The 20,793-nt window shown below is 35.4% G+C and overlaps 5 protein-coding genes across 11 annotated transcripts in view; 2 read left to right on the top strand and 3 right to left on the bottom strand.

The window, feature by feature from the left end:
- Positions 1–195: 195 nt before the first annotated feature.
- Cep135 (Centrosomal protein 135kDa) lies at positions 196–13,682 on the bottom strand. The gene is made up of 15 exons (XM_970455.4): positions 13,381–13,682; positions 13,196–13,322; positions 12,631–13,152; positions 12,422–12,581; positions 12,175–12,377; positions 12,019–12,125; positions 11,725–11,970; positions 11,558–11,677; positions 11,346–11,504; positions 10,969–11,294; positions 10,708–10,918; positions 9,416–9,531; positions 1,177–1,456; positions 550–1,127; positions 196–503 (listed from the first exon to the last, which is right to left on the bottom strand). The coding sequence occupies exons 1-15, from the start codon at positions 13,543–13,545 to the stop codon at positions 359–361; spliced, it is 3,465 nt and encodes a 1,154-aa protein (XP_975548.2). The 5' UTR covers positions 13,546–13,682; the 3' UTR covers positions 196–358.
- Positions 4,975–9,414, top strand: LOC664451 (uncharacterized protein). The gene is made up of 4 exons (XM_970457.4): positions 4,975–5,176; positions 5,595–5,744; positions 7,913–8,112; positions 8,362–9,414. Exons 1-4 carry the CDS (start codon positions 5,159–5,161, stop codon positions 9,368–9,370), a joined length of 1,377 nt encoding a protein of 458 aa, XP_975550.1. The 5' UTR covers positions 4,975–5,158; the 3' UTR covers positions 9,371–9,414.
- A 660-nt stretch (positions 13,683–14,342) lies between the features above and the next one.
- On the bottom strand, positions 14,343–15,812 carry Mdh1 (Malate dehydrogenase 1). The gene is made up of 2 exons (XM_970453.5): positions 15,662–15,812; positions 14,343–15,588 (listed from the first exon to the last, which is right to left on the bottom strand). The coding sequence occupies exons 1-2, from the start codon at positions 15,662–15,664 to the stop codon at positions 14,590–14,592; spliced, it is 1,002 nt and encodes a 333-aa protein (XP_975546.1). The 5' UTR covers positions 15,665–15,812; the 3' UTR covers positions 14,343–14,589.
- Positions 15,813–17,079: 1,267 nt separating this feature from the next.
- Positions 17,080–19,647, top strand: LOC103312695 (zinc finger CCCH domain-containing protein 11A). Of its 3 annotated transcripts, XM_008194031.3 has the most exons (7): positions 17,224–17,365; positions 17,544–17,634; positions 17,681–17,800; positions 17,854–17,992; positions 18,038–18,136; positions 18,811–18,942; positions 18,995–19,647. In XM_008194031.3, exons 1-7 carry the CDS (start codon positions 17,346–17,348, stop codon positions 19,507–19,509), a joined length of 1,116 nt encoding a protein of 371 aa, XP_008192253.1. In that variant the 5' UTR covers positions 17,224–17,345; the 3' UTR covers positions 19,510–19,647. The 3 variants fall into 3 exon arrangements, with proteins under 3 accessions (XP_064215103.1, XP_008192253.1, XP_064215102.1); XM_064359033.1 differs by lacking the exon at positions 17,224–17,365 and adding an exon at positions 17,080–17,217 and having other exon boundaries at positions 17,854–18,136; XM_064359032.1 differs by having other exon boundaries at positions 17,854–18,136.
- Positions 19,648–19,885: 238 nt separating this feature from the next.
- The window catches only part of Ey (eyeless), a 38,900-nt gene continuing 37,992 nt past the window's right edge, over positions 19,886–20,793 (bottom strand). For 4 of the 5 annotated variants that reach the window (XM_008193778.3, XM_064358623.1, XM_008193779.3 and 1 more), the window contains exons 8-9: positions 20,422–20,669; positions 19,886–20,365 (exon numbers count right to left, since the gene is read on the bottom strand). In XM_008193778.3, the coding sequence (XP_008192000.2) occupies positions 20,280–20,365; positions 20,422–20,669 (334 nt within the window). In that variant the 3' untranslated portion in view covers positions 19,886–20,279. 5 annotated transcript variants of the gene reach the window in all.

The raw sequence follows: 20,793 nt of genomic DNA, 5'->3' as shown, positions 1-20,793 counted from the left end.
TTACTGTGGAGAGTAATAAAAATCACACTGTGCTAAAATTTTATTTTTTCGAAGTGGACGCTTTGCTCGCTCGCGTTTCACGTACCATTGTATAATTGGAAAAACAGCAACGTTTAACACCTTCATCTTCAGACTTACTCTTAATTTCACAACAACACGTGCAAAGACATTGTTTGACGGACGCCACAGCTTGATCTTTTTCACCCTGAAGTCTCCTCTCGTCATCTGGGTTGTGGGAGTTGGCCCTTGACTGGAATTCCCTGGTGCTGATAAGGACTTTAAGGCTGGCAGGGGGCGACTGGGATTGTGGTGTGGCATGATCAAGGACGTATTGTTGCCTAAGGAAAGGGAAAAAGGATTAAAGGGACGGATATTTGGAACTTTCGCTATCTCTAGTCCTGCGAAAGCGCTCATTTGCGACCTCTCGCCTTAACTGTTTGTTTTGTTGGGCGTACTCTAGCGCCTTTTCTTGGTACATGTCTAACTGTTCGGACGTTGCAACACTGGATAAAAATCAGAAAAAATGCAAAATTGAATACGAATACTTACAATTTTTCCTTTAGTTCTTGCACTTGCATTTTCAAATTTTGCACTTCTTCCTGAAGATCCCGATTCAAGATTCTCAACTCGGTGGTTTCGTGCTTCGCATCGTGCAAATCCCTTTCAACCGATTCCACATTGCGTCTGTCTCGCGTGACTGTGTGTTGTAAAAATTCGCGTTCGTTTCTCAACTGATCAACGTTTCGATCAATTTGCATTCTTTGATCGTCCCTCTCGCGCAACTGTCGCTTCAAACGCGCATTTTCCGACTCTAATTTCAAGGAAAAATCCCGCATGTTTTGCAACTCTTCGTCAGCTTTGTCGTAATGATTCATGCACTGTCTGAGCTGGATCTCCAAACTTGCAATTTGACTGGTCAAATCAGCAATTTGTTTCTCATAACTGTGAATGATCGAGTCCTTATTGTCCAGTTTGCGTTCCAAATCGGCGGCATGATCCAACGCGACCGACAATTGTACTCTACTTTGCGTAGCTTCGGTTTCTAAAGTGTGATTGTTAGTTTCTAAAATATTGGCTTCATGACTGAGCGACCTAAACTGATCCAACAACTCGTTCCTTTCAATCTCCTTAAAAACAAACAATCAAACCGGCGAATTAAACCAACCAATTAATCACTTTATTCGAGATCAGATCCTCGGTTCTTTTAACTTCAGCAACGTAATGCTGGAGCTGAGTTTTCAAATCATCCACTTGTCTCTTGTACAATTCTAACTCCTTGCGAGCGTCCCGACAGTCACAAGTGACCGAACCTAAATCGTCCTGAAGTCTGCGATTCTCCTGAATCGCACTGTCTTTAATTTTTTTAATAGTGTCAAGTTCCTGTTTCATGGTCGCTAATTCCGTTTCTAAACTTTGTATTTCATGTCTTTGATTCGCATTCTCGTCGACGGACGAGCTGAAAAATATTATTGTGTGAAAAGGAAATCTCGGTATGTGCAGGTCGAAGGTGATCGCGAAAACTTATAGACTTTCACTGATCGGAAGTTAAAATAAATAAACAAAAAACGTCACAAGGAATTAATTTAATTGCATAATTGCGCGTTTCTAAATTAGGAAAGATTTTCGGCAAAAAAGCGATAGTAAGCACACAATATCAAATTAGGCGCCTATTCACTTGAGTTTCTAGACCGAGGAGAGTTCACGCTAGGATTGTCCAACTGTCATTAGTTATTAACATTATAAGCCAAGGTTTATTAGTTAAATCGAAACGTGCCCGAATTATAAAGTCAAGAAGGGACAATTGCGCAATGAACTAATACGATGTGGAATTTTAAGTACAAGTATTAAAAAACTGAACGAGACAAGTTGTTACGAAACGAAATTCCTGGACCCGAATGCACTCTAATTAAGAGTGCAAACATGCCTAAAACTCGGTTTACGTGTGAAGCTTTACATCACCTATTAATAACCGTATAATTAGCACCGAAGAAATTCTTGTCGTTACCTAATTATCTCTTATTCAACTTGATTGTGGCAATGACAATAACATTTGCACAGTTGTTAACAATTAAAAATAATCCTCCTAATGATTTAACGCGGATATGTTGTCTAAAATTTCAACAATAAGCGAAAGTTTAAACATTAACCATCTGACATCTGTTTGTATTAACCGCAAGTTTTATTAAATTAGGTAGATTTATGGGCGCATTAAATGAAAGTCATAACTGGGTGCTTTCGGTAGTACACGTGGGCAAAAATCGAATTTTTGCGAAAAAATAACACTTTCCATAATATTTCACCTTGTCACTTGAACTTGCCGGATTTGCATCGAAATTTAGTAATTTGGTGGCGAAGGTCGAAAGAGTAGCGAAGCAAATATTTATGATAATGAAGCACACATCTAATTATTCAAAATGCATTAAACGGGAAAAAAGTGAGCGGTTTTTCGAGGAACTTTCTGTTTTAAATATTTTATCAAAAAAAAGCCTTCGAAATGTGAAATATGATCCATTGTCGTGTCTGAGCTTATTAAAAGTTATTAACCTTCATTAACGATCGCGCCCTTTCTCCAAATCACCTTATCTAAATTTGATCTCGAATTAGAAGAAAAAATGTATTTGAACAATAACAATTCTCCTTGAGCAATTTGACCTGAAACTCTATGGAAAAATGCAGATTAGAGCCAGTTACAATACGTGCGATGCAAGAAATGTTGCCTTAAAATAGATTTACTTATTTAGTAGTCAAGAAACAAAAGCATTGGCTAATAATTCACTCGGTTAAAATCCTAATTTATTTATTTAACACACACTTTTGCTTAATCGCATCTTGCAACAATGCCCCAATACGGCTTTGTTTTTTAACGATTTCCCAACCCGATGACACATTTTCTCTACCAAGAATAGATTTTTGTGTCATTTATCAGCTATTTCATTTTAACGGACGGGACATTTTGCACACATTTTTAGATTTTATTTAGTTTTTATGAACAGAGTCAGTGAATTTTTCTCTATACGAACTTAGTACCTGTTAAACTACAATTGGAGTCACATTTGTAAAATTGGAAATACGAGCAGGAAAAAGATTGATGACGGACGGGACACAAAAAAGACCTCATATTTTTATCGTTGAACAATCGTTATAAAATTCTGCTAATATAAAAAGCACAAATACCAACAATTATATTTGAAGTAAAAGGGAGAACTTGTTTAAACTTTTGAAACCACAAGACCGAAAAACAAGACAATGTTTTGTTTTACTTACACATGACGGATGAGACAAAAAAATATTGTATACGAAAATAACTAAAACAATTATTCAAACCGATTTTGAATAATAAAACTTTAACAATATCAAAATTAGACAGTGGAAAGTAAAAATTCTTGGTCTTGTTTAATGACGTGGAAAATAAGAGCAACATTTATATGTTTACGAGTATAATAACGGACGGGACAGCAAAATTTACGAAGATAAAAATGTAATATTATTTTCTAAACTACCACAAACTAGAAAAACTCCTTTGTAGCAAAATACAAGAAATATTAATCGAATCATGTATTTTGAAAGAAACTTTACATGATGTGCCAAAAAGTTAAAAAAAAAATATTTTCGACTTAATTTACTGATTTCTCTTTGAAAAAAATTAATTGTTACTCCAAATGCGTGTTTAAGCGCTCAAAAAAGCATACTAATTTTAAATGTATTTCAACAAAAAAAATTTTGAAAATATTTTTTGAGGAAATTTTGTAAAATAATCTGAATTGCATTATAGCTACTTAAACATAAAACAAACAATATTTTCGACCCAATTAGACAATTTTCCGGTGTGTTTTTAGAAAAATTTTGCAAAAAAAATTTTTTTGGATAAAAAACTTTAAAAATATGAAACGCACACGAAAAGGGAAAAATAACACCATTTTCAATTGTTAAAACCAATCATTTTCGATCAAGTAATTTATTAATTTTTAAGCCGCTCCAGCGAAATTTTGCAAAAAATTTGCGATCTCGATAAACAATCGAAATGAAATGTTACATAATTTTTTTATAATTTCAACAATTTTCGTTTAAGTTTTGTAAAAAAGTAAAAAACTGCCCATATGAAAATGAAAATGGGCTAAAGTATCCCAAAAATCAAAATAATTTGTTGCTGATTTTTGTAAAATTTTGCGAAATAGATGCGTCTCTGTAAATAAGGAAATAAAACGCTTGAGATAGCAAAACATTTTGTAAAATTCGGTGAAGAATTCTGCACCTTTTCAATATTTATTTGGGTATGAAAAAAACAATTTCTTAACTGAATCAGAAGTTGTATATTTCCACACTTAAATTAATTATTAATATTGAAAATTTTGTTAAATTTTGTGTTCAAGAAAACAGATTTTTACTAATCATGACGTGTTTTTTAATTCGGTTTTGTCTCACGTGTAAAATTAAAAAAATCACTATTCCTATTTCTGCACAAAAAACTATTAACTTCTAAGCTTATTTTGAACAAAATTTCTCAAAATAGTTGCATTTCTAGTTAAACTACGGTTGAAAAAAAAATCTTGAAATTTTGAACTCATAGGTTAGTAACTTTTCGTCCAAAAAAAGCAAAAATAACACCATTTACGACCCTACCCAACAGTTTTTAAGCAATTTTGATGCAAAGTGCATAAAATATCCCTAGTACAGTTTTAATAAATTACTACTAGTAAAATTATTTTGAAAATTTATTCCTGGAGTGATTTGAATCTCTTAAAAAATAACGGTTCATGTTACGTGTTATTACACTTGTTTAAATAATTTTTTGGCCTCCAACGATTGCGTAAAAACCGCGAATCGGTTAGATAAGACCTTCCCGATTGCCGATAAATCGGTTTCACTTTCGTTATGGTTTTTGTTGCACCGAACGAGACCTGGATGACCGGGTCAAGTGAAAGCAAAAAGCGGCCGTTTGAACTTTACCAAGCGCCAGTGACATTGAAAATCTTCAAGTCAAGCAACCGGACACTACACCCTCATGGGGGAGACATGAGGTGGGGCTGCGGCCTTGCGAAATCTTGATGGGAGATCGCGCTCTTTGAGACCACCAATGGATCAGTTCTTCATGGGCAATGGTCGCGGCGGATGCTCCGACCAGAATGGGTGAGGAGGTGTGTGAACGTTAACGACCAAAATGGCATTTCACATCGCAGTAAGTTAATTAATTGTTAATTAAACATAAGTTTAAACAAATGTGACAAGTTTTCTTCATTTCATTTAATTAAATTTATTTTATTCCCAATGCTTGGAGATTAAATTGCAATAAAAGAAATTCGTGATGATTAATTTCCGAATGAAAACACCGTGGGTTTGAACGCCTCTGCCCCCTGATAAGCCCATTGTCTAGTGAAAGTTTCACTCTATTCGCTCTTTTTTTTCTCCACCACCATTGTCTACATGTGATTCAATAAAATTATCCATTTATATAACGATTTTGGTTCCGACTCGAGCACACTCCTTTACACATGAATTGTTACACAAGAGATATACACATAATTAGCGCGTTATATAAGTGAAAAAACGCCGCTTTTGTGCCATGGGAAAATTATTTTCTCGACGTGTTTTTACAGACGTTGATCCTCTTGGGATTAGATGCAGCACTGGGGGCTGTTTTGCCGCCCCCATGGGCAAATCCCAAACTGAATCCGTGTGCGACACAACCCGGAGGATGGCAATTATTGTATTGGCCCCCTGATGGCAAGTGCTACAAGATATTTAAGGTGGGTGAGAAGTGACCTTCCGCAAATGTCGAGGAATTAAAGCGGAGATAAAGGTTACGGACGAAAGAATGTATAATTATGTAATGATAGCATCACGACCTTCGTGTCCGCGGGCCCGGAACTATGAGAACTTTGGGACCAAACGAAAATTTATTGCAGTGGGATTGGTTTCTTATCGGGAATGAAGTCATTGCTCAATTGTAATAATTTATTATCGGTTGCTAAATTGCGATTGTTAATAACTGGAACATTACCGCCCTATTTCTTCAATAGTTGTGGCAAAACATTAACTTTCTTTTGCTTCAATTCGGGTGTTTCATGTAATTTTTTATTCATCGTGCGATTTAAAAATTAAATTAATCACTTTGTAACAAATCGAAGGAATGTTTATTTTATTTGGTCGTAAAGCTCTTTAAACTCGTTGACTTTAATTTATTTAATTATTTGTAATTCAAATGAGACGATTAAATACGAGTAGAAATGTTTTTTTGACCTCTTTGTATGATACAATCTTGCAGTATTCTTACCAAAAATTACAAAAAAATATGATTTTACAAAAAAGTCAAAAATAAAATTTTAAATGTTGGTTCTAATCTCCCTTTGGTAACTTAGGGTTATAAAAAAATGGTAGATGTGACCTTTCTAAACCTTTTCTAACTCAAGTCGTTAAAAAAACCTACAGATTGGATAAAATTATGTGCCTAAACTATGTACCGTACGAAAAACCTAATTATTACATCAAGTATTTTAAAAATGTGACTTTTTTCAAAAATAACTTTTTTTGAAATTCCTTTTAGTTTTCGAGTTATTGAATAAAAGAGTCTAAAGGTATCAATAAAAAAACTAACAATCTCAAGCTCAAATACAAAATACAAAAATAAACTCAAAAACTAGAAGGAATTTCAAAAAAATTATTTTTTTTCCAAATTTTTGTCCTAATTGCTTTTTTTTGTAAGGTACATAGTTTAGGCACAAAACGCTTATTGGTTCCATACTTTAGCCCATCTCTGTATATTTCGAATACAGATTTTAAAAATAAAAATTTCATAGTACAGAGTACCAAATTTTAAAGTTTCAATTGAACAAATGAGTGGGAAAAGCAACAATTAATTGCAAAAGTTAAATTTTTTTGATGTAATAAAAATCACTCTATACAACCCTTATCTTAACCTTTCTTTATTACTAATATTCATCATTATTTTGCTTTTTTGGAGCGTTGTAGCACATTCTGCAGCTAGAAACGAAAAGTTTTCAAATTTTTAAGAAGATTTGTGAAATAAAACTAGTTTTTTTTCTCAAAAATATTCTCAAGAACTGGGTCAGAATAAGTCGCAAATTAACTAAAATTTTAGCTGGTTTCGCTCAATTTAGCTCGTTTTTGAACCAATTATTTTACAATATCTTCTCCAAACATTTTCTAGCCAAAATAAATCGAAAGTGTGCCTTATGTTTTCCACTCTTTAGCTAGCTTGTGGACGAAATTTTGTCAAAAACAAGCCAAAAAACATAAAATTTGATGGAAAATCGTGTTATGTTTACCTTTTTCAAGAACTCTTTCGAACCAAATTCTGAGTATTTTTGAAAATTCGCCTTTTTTGAACGTTTTAATCCATTTTACGTCCAAAAAGGGAAGGAATTAATCTGAGATTTTTTATTTTTTAAGTTTTTGGGTGTGGAGGTATGTTTTTTAAGTAAAAACAATTTTTTTTTTTAAATTGAGCAAATTAGATCGAAATTAATACTATTTTACCGTAAAAGGCAAGATTTTAACTCATTCTTAAACAATATCTGTTCAATACACGTAAAAAATCACAAAAATATAGTCAAATTATTGTTAATTTGGTTTTTAATAGCTTGATTTAAGCGAAATATTTTCAAAATTACCCAAAACCATAAAATTTATTTGAAAATTGTATTATCTTTACTTAAATTTTCAAACATAATTAACTATTTTTTTATAAAATCACAAATAAATAATCGCAATTTTATTTTAAATACATATAAGTGTAGACCAAAGTTCCTTTTGTCACTCATCAGTTCTCTTAAGAAAAAAATTCACCATCATGATCTTCTCTCCTGTTGTTCAATTTGTTATTATCTTATAAAAATATTTATAAAAAAATATCGTCTTATGTGTTTCATTTGTATTTAAACACTTTAATAATTAGACTGGATACCCATGCTCCAACGACATGGAACTAAGTCCCTCACCGACAAAATCTGGCGAACAAAAATTTTCCGCAGAATGCCGCTGTCCTCCAATGAAAGCCCAATCTGCACGTGACGGCAAATGTTACGACTTATATTCACGAGGACCGTGCGAAAAAGGTTTCTACTTTGCCCCAGACACCAACTACACCGACGACAAGTAAGCAAAAAACTCCGTAATATTTTTTTTGTCTAACTATTTCATTATGAACTCGTTTAAATAGATAAATATAAAACAGTACTTTAATACATAAAATGTTTTAAATATTTTTATTCAATTAAATTCAGAAATAAAGGATTTAGTCCTGCCATACAAAAAATGTTGTATTATACTCATGAACAACATCTTTATCGTCTTGTATAATAATTATTATTGTCATCTCTTTTAAGTAAAAAACTTTTTTTGCAGCTCTAAGCGCCTTTGGGGCGTGTGCACGCAATCGCGGCCCTGCCCCGGCCCCAACGAGATCTTCTGGCCGCGTGACGGCCGCTGCTACCACAAACTGACCAAAGGGCCATGCCCCAAGGGCCAACTTCTAACCACCGACCCTGACCTCATCCCCCAATGCCGATGCAACAAACACCGCGAACTCCGCGACTACCGCTATTCCGACAACCAGTGCTACCAACATTTTACTCGAGGGCCGTGCCGCGAAAAGGGCCACCTTTTCCTTCCCGACCGCACTTGTGGCTGTCACAGTTTCCTGCCGCATTTTCACGACGACACGCGTTTGTGTTACGAAATCGGAACTATAGGTCCTTGCAATTCCGGGGAAAACTACCAACTGCACCCGGAAACACGCAGAGGGACTTGCCAGTGTAAAGCCGGATACGTGCGTTATGCTAATACTTCGTCCTGTTTCCGGCCCTTTACGCAAGGGCCGTGCGCGGTTGGCGAGTTTCTTATTAATTCAACGACGTGTATTGCACAGCCTTGTCCTAGGGGACACTTGTATTTTCTCCCACAGGATAAGTGTTACAGGATAGGGACGCGAGGGCCGTGTCGAAAGGGCCGGATCGTGACGTTTGATTTCGATACAAGACCATCACTGGATGGTATTTCGTATAACGGGGTGTGTAGTTGTGAGAAGGACGTTTACGATAATAATTGTGACGAAGAGGAAATTACTGAATGTAGTAAAAGTGACGGAATGGTGTGGTACCGGAAACGCTGTTATAAACTGTACGCGCAAGGGCCGTGTCCGAAGGGTGCGTGGATGGCACCGAAAAGGTACAAAAAACAGGAGTTGTGGGATAGTGAGGGTGGGAATGAGGGGACTTGTGAATGTGTTCCTGGATATACCAGGACGATAAGGACGTTCAGGAATGTGACCGAAATGGCGTGTATGCCACCGACTGTGATTTTAGCCGATTATTTGAATCGGAATTTTTCAGTAGCGCAGATTGTAACTTTGTAATTTATACGATTGATTTTTACTTTTGTAATAAAAATTCAAACTTACCCCAGTTTTCTCTTCATTTCATTCACAGCCGATTCGAGTGAAGAAATTGTCTTTTCGCGGGATTTCAGCTCGTGCTCCATCATTGCGAGCTTTTCAGTCTTGTCATCTAAGGCCACCTAAATAAATAATATTATAACTTACAAAAAACATTGCTTTTAAATTGAAAAATGAGTGTATCTAAATAAATTAATTTCATATTAGACTTGTTAAAAACAAGTCAAAAGCAATTTTTATTATAATTCTTGTATTGAAAAATTATCCGAAACAATAATAAAAATAAATAATAGCAGCAACTCATTTAAACGTTTCGTAGAACTAACGACTGATCATAATCCGACTAATAGCGGTTATCAAAATTTACATAACATTACTTAACACAAAGACATAATAATAGAAAAAACACACCTATTTGAATAATAGTTATTCTAGATTTGACCAAATAATTGTTTCTTATTAAATTATACATACTTTTATCTAACTATATTTACCTAATGCAACTTCCTCTCCAGCAAATCGACAAACTTTTAATTAGATTTTATTTTGAGCATTTAGGCATGTGTTTAATGGAAAAACTTATGGCCAATCAATTATTAATGTATTTTTCGGACATTTAAGGCCAGATTTGAGCCACTATTACAGCTTTAGCACAATTTTTATTCGAAAATAAAACAAAAATTATGCCTAAAATAGTAATATTTTTTATTTATTCAAGCGGTTAAACAAATTTTAGATAATTATTAGTATTATTACTTATACAATTTTCGGATATATTAGTACAATTTTGAGGCAGAAACCCAACTATTGCACGAAATTTCTCGAAAATAAGCCAAAAAATTATGGCAAAATTATTTAAATTTTTGCATTTTTCAAGCGTTTAAGAACGTTTCTAGAGGTTTCGCTGAATCATCGCTAAATTGTACCGAAAAATCATCAAATTACATAAAAAAAATGCACATGTTTGCTATTTTAGGTAAATATTGTGGGAAATTTCTCAAAAATAAACCCAAAATACAACTAAAATATGCAGAACTGAAGTAAATGAGTACATTCTTGAGCAAAAAATTTAGCACTTTTAAAACATTTCGTTAGAACCGAGAAGAAAAATCACTAAATTAAATACCTTTACCTTTTTCGAAAGTTATATGTTTTTCAGGCAAAAAGTTAAAACAAAATTCAATAATAATTAGACAAATGGGGTGAGTTCAAAACCAGCCAAAAAGTGACATTATTTCGTCTTTTTTTTGAGCGTTATAATGTTCTAAGGTATAGGTTTACAGAAAAATGAGACTTACCAGCAACTCGTCCTTCTCCTGGTCAATTTGTGCCAACTGACTTTTCATTATCTGAATATCATTTTTCAGCAAATCCACCTCTTTGCTGACTGTTCCCCTATCTTGCTCCCGCCGTTTCAAATTTTCTAAGGCACTAGCGAGTTCCGATTCCACTTGAATTAATTTACTCTGAGTGTCTGATAATGAGCGATCAGTTTGTTCATGCAAAGTCCTAAACAAAAAATTAAAATAATGCCAAAAGTAACACACTCAAAAACAGACTTTAATTGATTGTATAACGCCCTCTGTTGATTCAGTTCGTTTTGTGCTGTGCGTAATTGATTTTTAAGAGTCTCGCATTGTTCTTCAAGAGTATCAATTGCCGATCTTCTTGTTCCTTGATTTTGAATCAATTCACGACGTTCCTGTTCTAATTTGTGAATTTGGTCTTCCGCATCTAAGAGACGTTTTTTCAGTCTCTCTTGTTCGTTAATTTGACCTTCTGACACATTTTTTAATTTGGATCTGAGAATATCTCGTTCTTCTTCAATTCTTTCAAGATCTGAACGCAAAAGATCGCGCTCACGCTCGGTGCGCTTACAATTGGCCTAAAAATTTTTATCCAAAGAATGATATTATCTAATAAAAAAAACACTAACTTTGAGACAAGGACCGTCCGTACTTGTATCAGGTAAATCCCTCACACTATCAAGTTTTGAAATCAAATCAAACTTTTCTTTCGACAACATCCTATTTTTGTGTTCTAAGAGAGCTAATGTCTGTTCTTGTTCCGACAATTTTTGAACAAGTTCATTATTCTACAAACAAATTATTTCTTCATCCACAAATCAACTTACTTATTTTTTATTACCTTATCAATTCTACTACTACTCGGCCGACTAGGCACATTTTTCATTTGTTCTAAAATCTTATGATATTCTCTCATATAATAATCTTTCTCTGACTTCAAATTATCAATACAGCGAGCAGCCTATGAAACAAATTTAAACAAATGGACAAAGTTTTGGAAAACATTACTTGTTGTTCCCTATATTCCAGTTCTTTGTCCAACAACTCTTTGAGATGTTTTGACGAAGAACAGGAATCGCAGTGACAATTGCAACACCTGCCTGTCCCAGGAGACCCATCAATGGGCGTATTTGTGGGCACTTGAAGTGATGGTTGAACGGGAGAACCACTTTTCGATGGTTTTTTCGGAGGTTTTTTCTTAATTTTGGGTTTACCCCGACTTGGGGACACGTCAGAAGTGATACGCTTGGCCTCCTAAATTAATTCAAATAAAAAAAATAAAAAGAATAATTAAAAAAAAACCTCTGTGTGTGCTTTTGAATCCACTAATGATTCCAATTCGGCGATTTTTTTCTTTTGTTCGGCTGAAAGGCGATTCAATCTGTCAATTTCCATATTCAAATCATGTTCTGTAATTAATAAAAATTAAAACACCGTAATTAAACACTCAAAAACAACCAATTATCGTGAAGTTGTTAATTTTATCCGTCAGTCGCTTTTTTTCCTCCAAGGACGTTTCTAAAACCGTTTGTAAATGTTTTTTCTCTCCCGTAATAGCGTCCAACTTTTCACTCAGTTCTTTTGTGTCTTGTTTAAGCTGATTGTTTTCTCTTTCTAAAGTTTGAATTTGAATAAGACTTTCTTGCATCCTGTCCTGCAAACTTTAACAAATGTTTAGAAAAGGTTGACAAAAAATGAAAAGTACCGATTAACTTTCTCCGCGTTGTTTTTAACGGTATTGTTACACTCAGCTTCGACAGCTAAAGCTAAATGGTCAATGTCTTTCATTTCTTTCTCCAACAATTTGTTTCTTTCCGCTAAATGCATGCAACGTTTCATTGCTTCGTGTTGTTTAGCGAGAGCGTCTAAAAGCTCGCAATTGCAATTTTTTAAATAAAAAACACAAAGTTTTACCTTTAAGACGATTTTCCAGAACGTGTTTTTCTTGCAAAACCTTGTTCAGTTGATCTGAACCACCCTCATGTAAATCTTTATTAGTGCAAGTGCAATTACACGTACAATCTTTTTTTATTGCTTGAATGGGCCTTCCACCTTCCAGAAGGCCACTTAAGCGCTTTATTTCCTTATCTCTATTATTTAACTGTGATTGCAAAACCTCATTAGCTTCAATTAATTGCAAGTTATGCTCCTTCAACTTCTTTACATCTTTACTTAAGTTGGCGATTTTTTGGTCCGCCAAAGCCATGGCGCTGTTTAGCTCAAAATTTTTCGCTTTTCTGGTCGACTTCTGCCCAACTAACGCAGTAGTTGAGGCACTTTTTAGCCCAGGTTTGGGTTTTTGTTTGGGATTTAAGAGAATTTCCCCACAATTCACAATTTCCACTTCCAATTGTTTGATTTTAGCTTTCAACTTCTCCCGTTCGGTAAGACAGTCAATGTTTTCTTGTTTCAACGACTCCAAACGCCTCTTTAAATCTAAAATAATCCGTGATTTTGGAACTGAAACTAGCACTTGTACCTCTTTGAATTTTCTCATTTTCCTCCCTTTCACGTAAAAACTGCTGATGCAACTCGTTACATTCTTTCACCAACCGCGCATTATCGCACCGATAGGGCTCCGCACCTAACTGAAGATTGTCTCGTTCCTTTAACACGGAAATTCAGTTATTATGCCAAAACGACTGTCAGAATTGTGACACTAACCTCGATTGCATTTTGGGCTATTTTCATGTATTTTTGTAGGCTTTGGGTCGTTGTTTTCAGGTCGGCGACGAGTTTTTCGACAAGGGGGACGGATTCGTGGGAAAATGTTAGGTAGTAACCCAGCTCGTCTAATTCTTCCCTTAGCTTTGCGGCTTTCATCTCCATTTTTGTAAAATATTAAAACACAAACTCACATCGTTAAAATACTTTAAAATTAAATTTACAACTTAAAAAAATACATAACCTAGAAAAACATCAAACGCTTCAAAATTTGAAAGTGTCGCCACATGTCAGACGCCAAAGTTACTAACCAAAAATCTAAACTTTACATGGTTAGCCAATCAGCAAACGGCGCGCGAAAACGTCACTGAGAATGCACTTTTGAATTTCAAGCAATCTAAAATGTAACTTCTATTGGTTTTAAACCTCCCCCCTCTTTTAAATCAATTACAGCGTGATTTTTTTAAAACAAGTCACCCTGTATACATATCTTAAAAAATAAAAAAAATTACGTTGCGCTAAACAAGATTATCAAGTAATTAAACACCTTATAAAAAATAATGGTAACTCAAAAAATCACACAGCCGGATTTCTGTTCTAAATACCTTTTATCTGAGGTGTCATAAAGAGAGTGATGCAATTACATAAAAAAATTAAAAAGAAATATATTTACTGTAAACACTGTGCTGTAAACTTAAGTTGCAGATTTTTTAGCCAATTTTCAATCATTGTTATGAGAGTCTATCATCTTTTCTTTTTGTCGCTCTTGTTTTTAAATCGTTTAACAACACTTAGATCTATAAATTTACAATATGTATTTTCTCACAAAAAATATTCAAAATACACGTTGGCCATCTGGATGACGAATTAATATGACGGTTCTCCCACTCCTCCTTATCTCTAATCAAGGATTAAATTCCAATAAGTGGACTGGTGGAGTGTGACTAACGAAACGAAATGTGTTTACGTTGATAACAATTATATTTCAACAACATTTATCGCTACTATTTTAATGCCATGCCACGAAACACAAAACACCAAAAATACATTAAATAATTGCCCAAAACCAGCAAAAAGCCTTAATAACTCAAACTAGCTACTCAAAAATGCAATTTCGGTTCGGGCCTAAAGCACGCACATGAATTTTTGTATAAAAATAATCTTTCCAATTTTAAAACCTAGTTTGAATTATTAAAGCTTATTTACGAGTCATGCTCCAATAATCGCAAGTGCTTCGCCCCTCTCTTCCTCCAATTCTTTCCCAGTGATGTCTAGCATCTTTCTGCCGAAATCATCAATCTGAAGATTCTTAACAATTTCCCACTTCTTGTTTTTAATGACGACAGGGAACGAGAAAACGACGTCTTTAGGGGTACCATAGCTCCCATCACTGACGACCCCCATGGAGACGAACTGCCCAGCTGGGGTCCCATGGAACCAGTCTTTCATGTGGTCCCCTGCAGCTTTGGCGGCGGACATTGCCGAGGACATTTTCCGGGCGTTGATGACGGCAGCCCCCCTTTTTTGCACCGTTTCCACGAAAATTGATCGCAGCCACGCGTCGTCCCCCACAGCCTCCCTGACCGAGACGGTCTTCCCCGAGTCCATCTTGACCTGCCCATGGGACCCATCTGGAAACTGGGTGGAGGAGTGGTTGCCCCAGATGACAATATTGTTAACATTGGCCACTGGGACATTGACTCGTGCGGCGATCTGGGCCTGCGCCCGATTCTGGTCCAGGCGTGTCATAGCTGTGAAGTTCTCCCTAGGGATAGAAGGGGCGAACCTGGAGCAGATCAAAGCGTTGGTGTTTGCGGGGTTTCCAACGACCAAAACCTTGACGTTTTTGTCGGCGTGTTTATCTAGGGCTTCGCCTTGGACTTTGAAGATTTTCACGTTGGCTGAGAGCAGGTCCTTGCGCTCCATTCCCTGTTTGCGGGGCATGGCCCCCACTAGGAACGCCGCAACGACCCCCTTGAAAGCCTCGGCCGGGTCGGCGGTAGGGACTACGCCCCGCAGAAGGGGCAACGCGCAGTCGGCTAGTTCCATGACTACGCCCTCCAGGACCCCCATCATGGGGGGGATGTCGAGGAGGTGGAGGATGAGGGGCTGGTTGGGGCCGAAGACGTCCCCTTTTGCGATCATGTACAGGAGGGAGTAGGCGATTTGACCGGCGGCTCCGGTGACGACGACACGAATTGGTTCAGACTGGAATTAATTAATTAAAGGATTTTGTTGGTTACGATGGGGCAGGACACGGGGTGAAAGTGCAAGTGCTTACCATTTCTAAGGGTGAAAGGTGTGATGATTCTCAAAATATTTGTCCTTTGAGACCTTGGCGATGTCTGCTCCTATTTATCACTACTTTCTGAATGATAAATATGACGTCCTTTGACCCCTCTCACTGGTGTACTTTTGTAAACCACATGAGAGTGGAGTGTCAATCGGGGCGCGGTGATTGGCGCATTTTGGCGGAGGTTTTGTATCAGCCAACCACAATTGAGAATTTGAATTATTTGTTTATGAAAAATGTTAGAAAGTTCTTCTTCTGCCGATTATTTAATTTACTATATCATTGTTTGAATCTGATAACAATAATATTAATTCTTTATTACGCAATCAATAAACACAACTTGCGATTTTCAATAATATTTTTATTATTCTTTTGAGAACTAGTTAAAACGCACAGTTTTGTTAATTATTCGTGGTTTTTTGGTTAAATAATCACTAATTGACGGAATAAAAAGTAAAACAATACTTTAAATTACAAATTTTATTTTCGCCAGTCATTATTCACAAAAATAGAGTCCAGGAACCGAAAACTAAAGCGGAACATAAATTTTGTTGTAAACAAAATATTTGATATAATTTACTGTTATTAAAAAATTATTAAAATTGGGACGTTTAGGTTTATTTATATGAAGGTCAAGACCAATCGGGACATACACATAGAACTGGACAAAATAACAAAAATCCAAACAGGTCCTGCTTGCAAAATCAGGAAGATTAATCATTTTGAATTAAGAAAATCCTATCAGTCTTCAAGCTATTTTGCGTTTCAGAGTAAGCTTCTCCATTCCGTTTTTTTTTTGTAATTTTCTGGTCTCTTCAACGCATTTAAAAAGTATTCATTATTAAAAAAAACATAAATTTCTTACATCATTTGAATAAGTAGATTGTACTGAAATAGTAAACAGAGTTTGCGACAAAATATTAAAAATTTTAAAATATTTATCAACAAAAAAGTGAAAACGGACCATTCACTCAAAAAAAGTAAAAGTTGACAAGTGTTATCTAATTTATGGGTGTGTATTGTGTAACCGTATTTCGAGCATTTACAATGTATTTTTATCTTTTTATCGCAGTAAAAAATATTCTGATTTGTTCCATTTTCAAACTATTTTGAAGAGAAATTAGCTGACCTGAATTACACCTGATTTAGATAAGAGATTGAATCAATGTTCAAAGTATTGCTCTTGATTGAATAAATAAAGTTTCGTCCACTGTTAAGTACAAATATTAAATAAAAAAACAATTATTAAAGTATTTTTTGGCTTTAGCTAATTATCATCATTGTATTGTCGTGAAGCCATAATAATAATAATAATAACACTTTTTGTGAATGTAGTTAAACAAAAACCTTAAATACAAATTTTGTATTACTTTTCCCCTATTCAAAAAATTATTTTTCCACTTTTAAGTAAAAACAGACTCAAAAATTGTTAAAGTGGTAAGAATTCCTAAAGCCCGCCACGATTCAAGTTTGACATTTCTAAGCGCTGGCCGAGATTTCCTGTTGGCGACAAAAAATAAAAAGGTCACGTATTTTCTTCGAAGGTAAGCTGTCAGTTTGTTTTTTTACAAGAAGTGATAATTTTTTGTTAAAAAGTTTGGGGTAAATAGGCTTGAAAATCCCGTGGTGTTATTTGTCAAAAAATCCAAATTTTTCGTGAAGCAACGCAATCATGACAGAAAAGTATTATTGGTAATGCGAATTTGTGCTATATTTTTGTTATTATCGCATGAGATAAGAGTACAGAGTCTTGTTTTGACCTTCCCCAACTTTTTACAACGTTCAAATAACCCCAAAACCCTGAAATCCGTCCCGAGTTTACGTTACATAACCTCAAAGTTCATGCTTTTCACGCTGTGTTTACTTGCAGTCTAGACAATTTCTTCAAGAAAATGACGGATTTGGAGTCCCCGAAGAAGAACAATGATTGCTATTTCTACTATTACTCGACGTGTGCGAAGGTGAGTTTTTGCGTGACTTGGACCATATGTGATTGGGGTTTGTTAGGGTGACAACTGCACGTTTCGCCACGAACCATCTGCTTTAGGCTGTGAAACTATGTGTTCCTTCTGGAAGGAAGGTAAATGCTTAAATGTCCACTGCAATTTCAGGCACATGGAATTGAGAGTAAGACCACACTTGATTTAAGTGAATTTTTCGTAAACTTGTATTTCGTTCAGAAAAACCGCAAAGCGATACCTTGTTACTGGGAGTCGCAACCTGGCGGCTGTCTAAAGCCTCACTGTCCCTTCCTGCATCAGAGCCCCAAACCTGCAGCTGCTAACGAATCTCATGAAAGTAAAACAGATTCTGGGACAGGTAACGAGCCCATTAAGGCAACAAGAGACTTAATTGTGGTTTTAGAATCTGCGGATAATTCAATGAACGAAAAATTTAGCCATTTGAGTGAGAAGGGTTTCAAGAACGCGCCCGTTGACTCCCTGGTTGTTAATTTTGAAGAAGGTATGCAGCTAGTAAAATAACTTTTTAAGATACGAGTAGTATTATTCTTGCGTTTTTATTGTAGAATGTTTGTTTTGTTATGTTCCTATTAATCGTAATCTCCGTGAACTTTTCTTTAAAAATTTGAAGAGTTGATGCGCTCGCATCAAATTACCAGTATTTATCATTGTCTTCTGATTTTTAATGGAATTGTTCCTAAAGAACTCAAGGGTTGAATTAAGCTCGAGGTGCATTCTTGTATAGTTCGGTTTTTCTAAGGGAAGAGGGAGGTCTATATTATACAACTATGTAGTATTTATTATTAGAATTATTGTATGTAATCGCAAGTATGTTATTGTACATATAGCAAAATTCGGAGCTGCATGGTGACAAACATTTTGCCATATGCACAAGATCTGACTGTACTGTAAAACAAAAATTGTTACTTTTGTTACATGGGTCAGAATTTAGTTATATTTTTTATATACATACACATTTTACGATTGTTATATAAAATTGTTTTATGGTTGTCTTGAAAAGAATTTTTTTGGTACTTATTTAGAGTGTTTCAGTTAATTGTACAATATAAGAAAGAAATTAAAGTTGTTTTGTACCAAAAGCTTGTTTTTATTTCTGCAAGAATGCATCCCGACTTTATTGATTTTCGCCGATTTTTAAGCGATGTATTCTTGCAGAATCTGACAATGAATCAGCGCCAACCAATTCGCCAATTAAGTCCAACCATCGCGCTGTGAAAGTTAAAACTTTGGAAGAAATTAAACTGGAAAAAATTCAAGCCGAATCTGCCGCTTACTACTCATATCCAGGTACTTCCCAAGTTTGGAAATCATTTGAATCGTTACTAATTTTCGCTTGCAGAAGACGACGGTGAGGACTTGCGCCAGAGGATATGGGAACGACTTTCAACGAAAAATCCCGGATTTGGTTTAAAGAGACAACACGAAACAAACATCACAGGGCCGCTCTCAAAAAAACCGAAGAAAACAGAAACAGACGTCAGTGAAATTAAGATTAAGACTTTGGACGAAATCCGGGCTGAACGAGCAAAGAAAACCAGTCAAAATTCAGATGCAATCAATATTTGTGATAGTTGCGTTAGTAGTAGTACTGAAGATACTCAGAATGAGGTGAAAAAGGCAAAAATAAAACTACAAAGGGAGCCAGCCTATATTCAAGAAAAGAAAGAACAGTTGAATGAAACCAAAGAAGTTGTTGACAAAACTAGTGATAGTGATGTTGATATGAGCCAGAGTAATAATAATAAGACAGCTGACGAAATTTTGCTCCTGCAGGATGACGATGATAATTGTAATGTTAGTTTGAAGGAGGAGGAGAGGCTTTTAAATGATTTGGACGATTTTTTGGAAGACTGAGTTAGGGACACCGTGTCATTATTATGTTAAGCATTAATTTTAATTTAACGAGAAGCAGTTTTATTTTTCATGTTTACATTATCAGCGTTGTACAAAATATATTTTAAGAGTTTTTCAAAATAAATATTTAGATAATTATTCTGCTGTTTCATTTTCCTTTACCAGCTTATTGTTTCCGAACAGTGTTTATTTTTTGAATTTTAATAAGCGTAACAAGGAATAAAGATGGCTTAATAAAGTGAACTGGAATTATAGTCAAACATCAAACTTTTTTTTTTCATATTCTACTAATTATTTATTGCGAAAAACTAAGTACTAGGATTGCTAATAATTTAATTAGACATTATTTGCGGAGTTGGTAAAGAAAGCTGCATAGTCATCTGTATGATTTATTTACACACAATAAAAAAGAATTTGATAAAAACAATTATAAATTACTAACTAATATTCACATTAAAAATATTTTACAAAATCACATCCACATAGTCCTATTTGAAAGAAACGCTTTATTCTGATATTGGATATGTCGTTACACAAAATAATTAAAATAAATCCCCGTATCTCACATATTTGTTGAACGAATTTCCTGATCACATTTACACAAAGAATGCTCAAAAATATGAATTGTACACTAACTCTTTGGAATGAATAAGTCGACTCAAGGACTGGAAACACCCGGTATTCAATCACTTCCAAACTCTTCAAATTTTAACAATACTAGAAAGAGGGTAAGACAACATTTACGCCAAAATCATTTAGGTCCACCAAGGTCACTGTAAACGAGGCCAGTATTGAGACGTCATATCAGCTTGACCCGGAACCGCAATTGGGACCGAAACTCCGGGCGATATCAATCCTGGAAGGGGAAAAAATTAAGTCAGTTTAATAAAATGGTAGGACGGGTCGGGTCACCTGTCGACGATGTCCCGTTTGTGTTATATTGGTGTCCGTTCATCTGATAGGGCTGAGTGGGGCTGCAAGGCGACGGTCTTGACCCATATCCGATCCCCAAGTCGTAACTAGGTGGACGTCCCATGCAATAACCGCTCATTGCTCCGCCCATACTCGGACTTTCCCTTTGTTGCAAACACGCACCCGGAGAGGGGCCCATGCTCGACGTCAGCCCTCCGTGGTTGAAGCTCGACATCGACGACATCGAGCTGGAACAACCCAATTAACACCATTTCCAAAAACGAGATTCTTTTCAAATTAATTTTTATTTTAAATTTTTTTTTATAATAAGGACTAAATTTGGAGGCGAAACGAGAAACAAAATCGCACGAT

The sequence above is a fragment of the Tribolium castaneum genome, chromosome 9 (genome assembly GCF_031307605.1).
Source record: "Tribolium castaneum strain GA2 chromosome 9, icTriCast1.1, whole genome shotgun sequence".
Classification (NCBI taxonomy): Eukaryota; Metazoa; Arthropoda; class Insecta; order Coleoptera; family Tenebrionidae; genus Tribolium; species Tribolium castaneum.
Note: the sequence above shows the minus strand (reverse complement) of the source record. Positions and strands in the feature narration are given on the sequence as shown.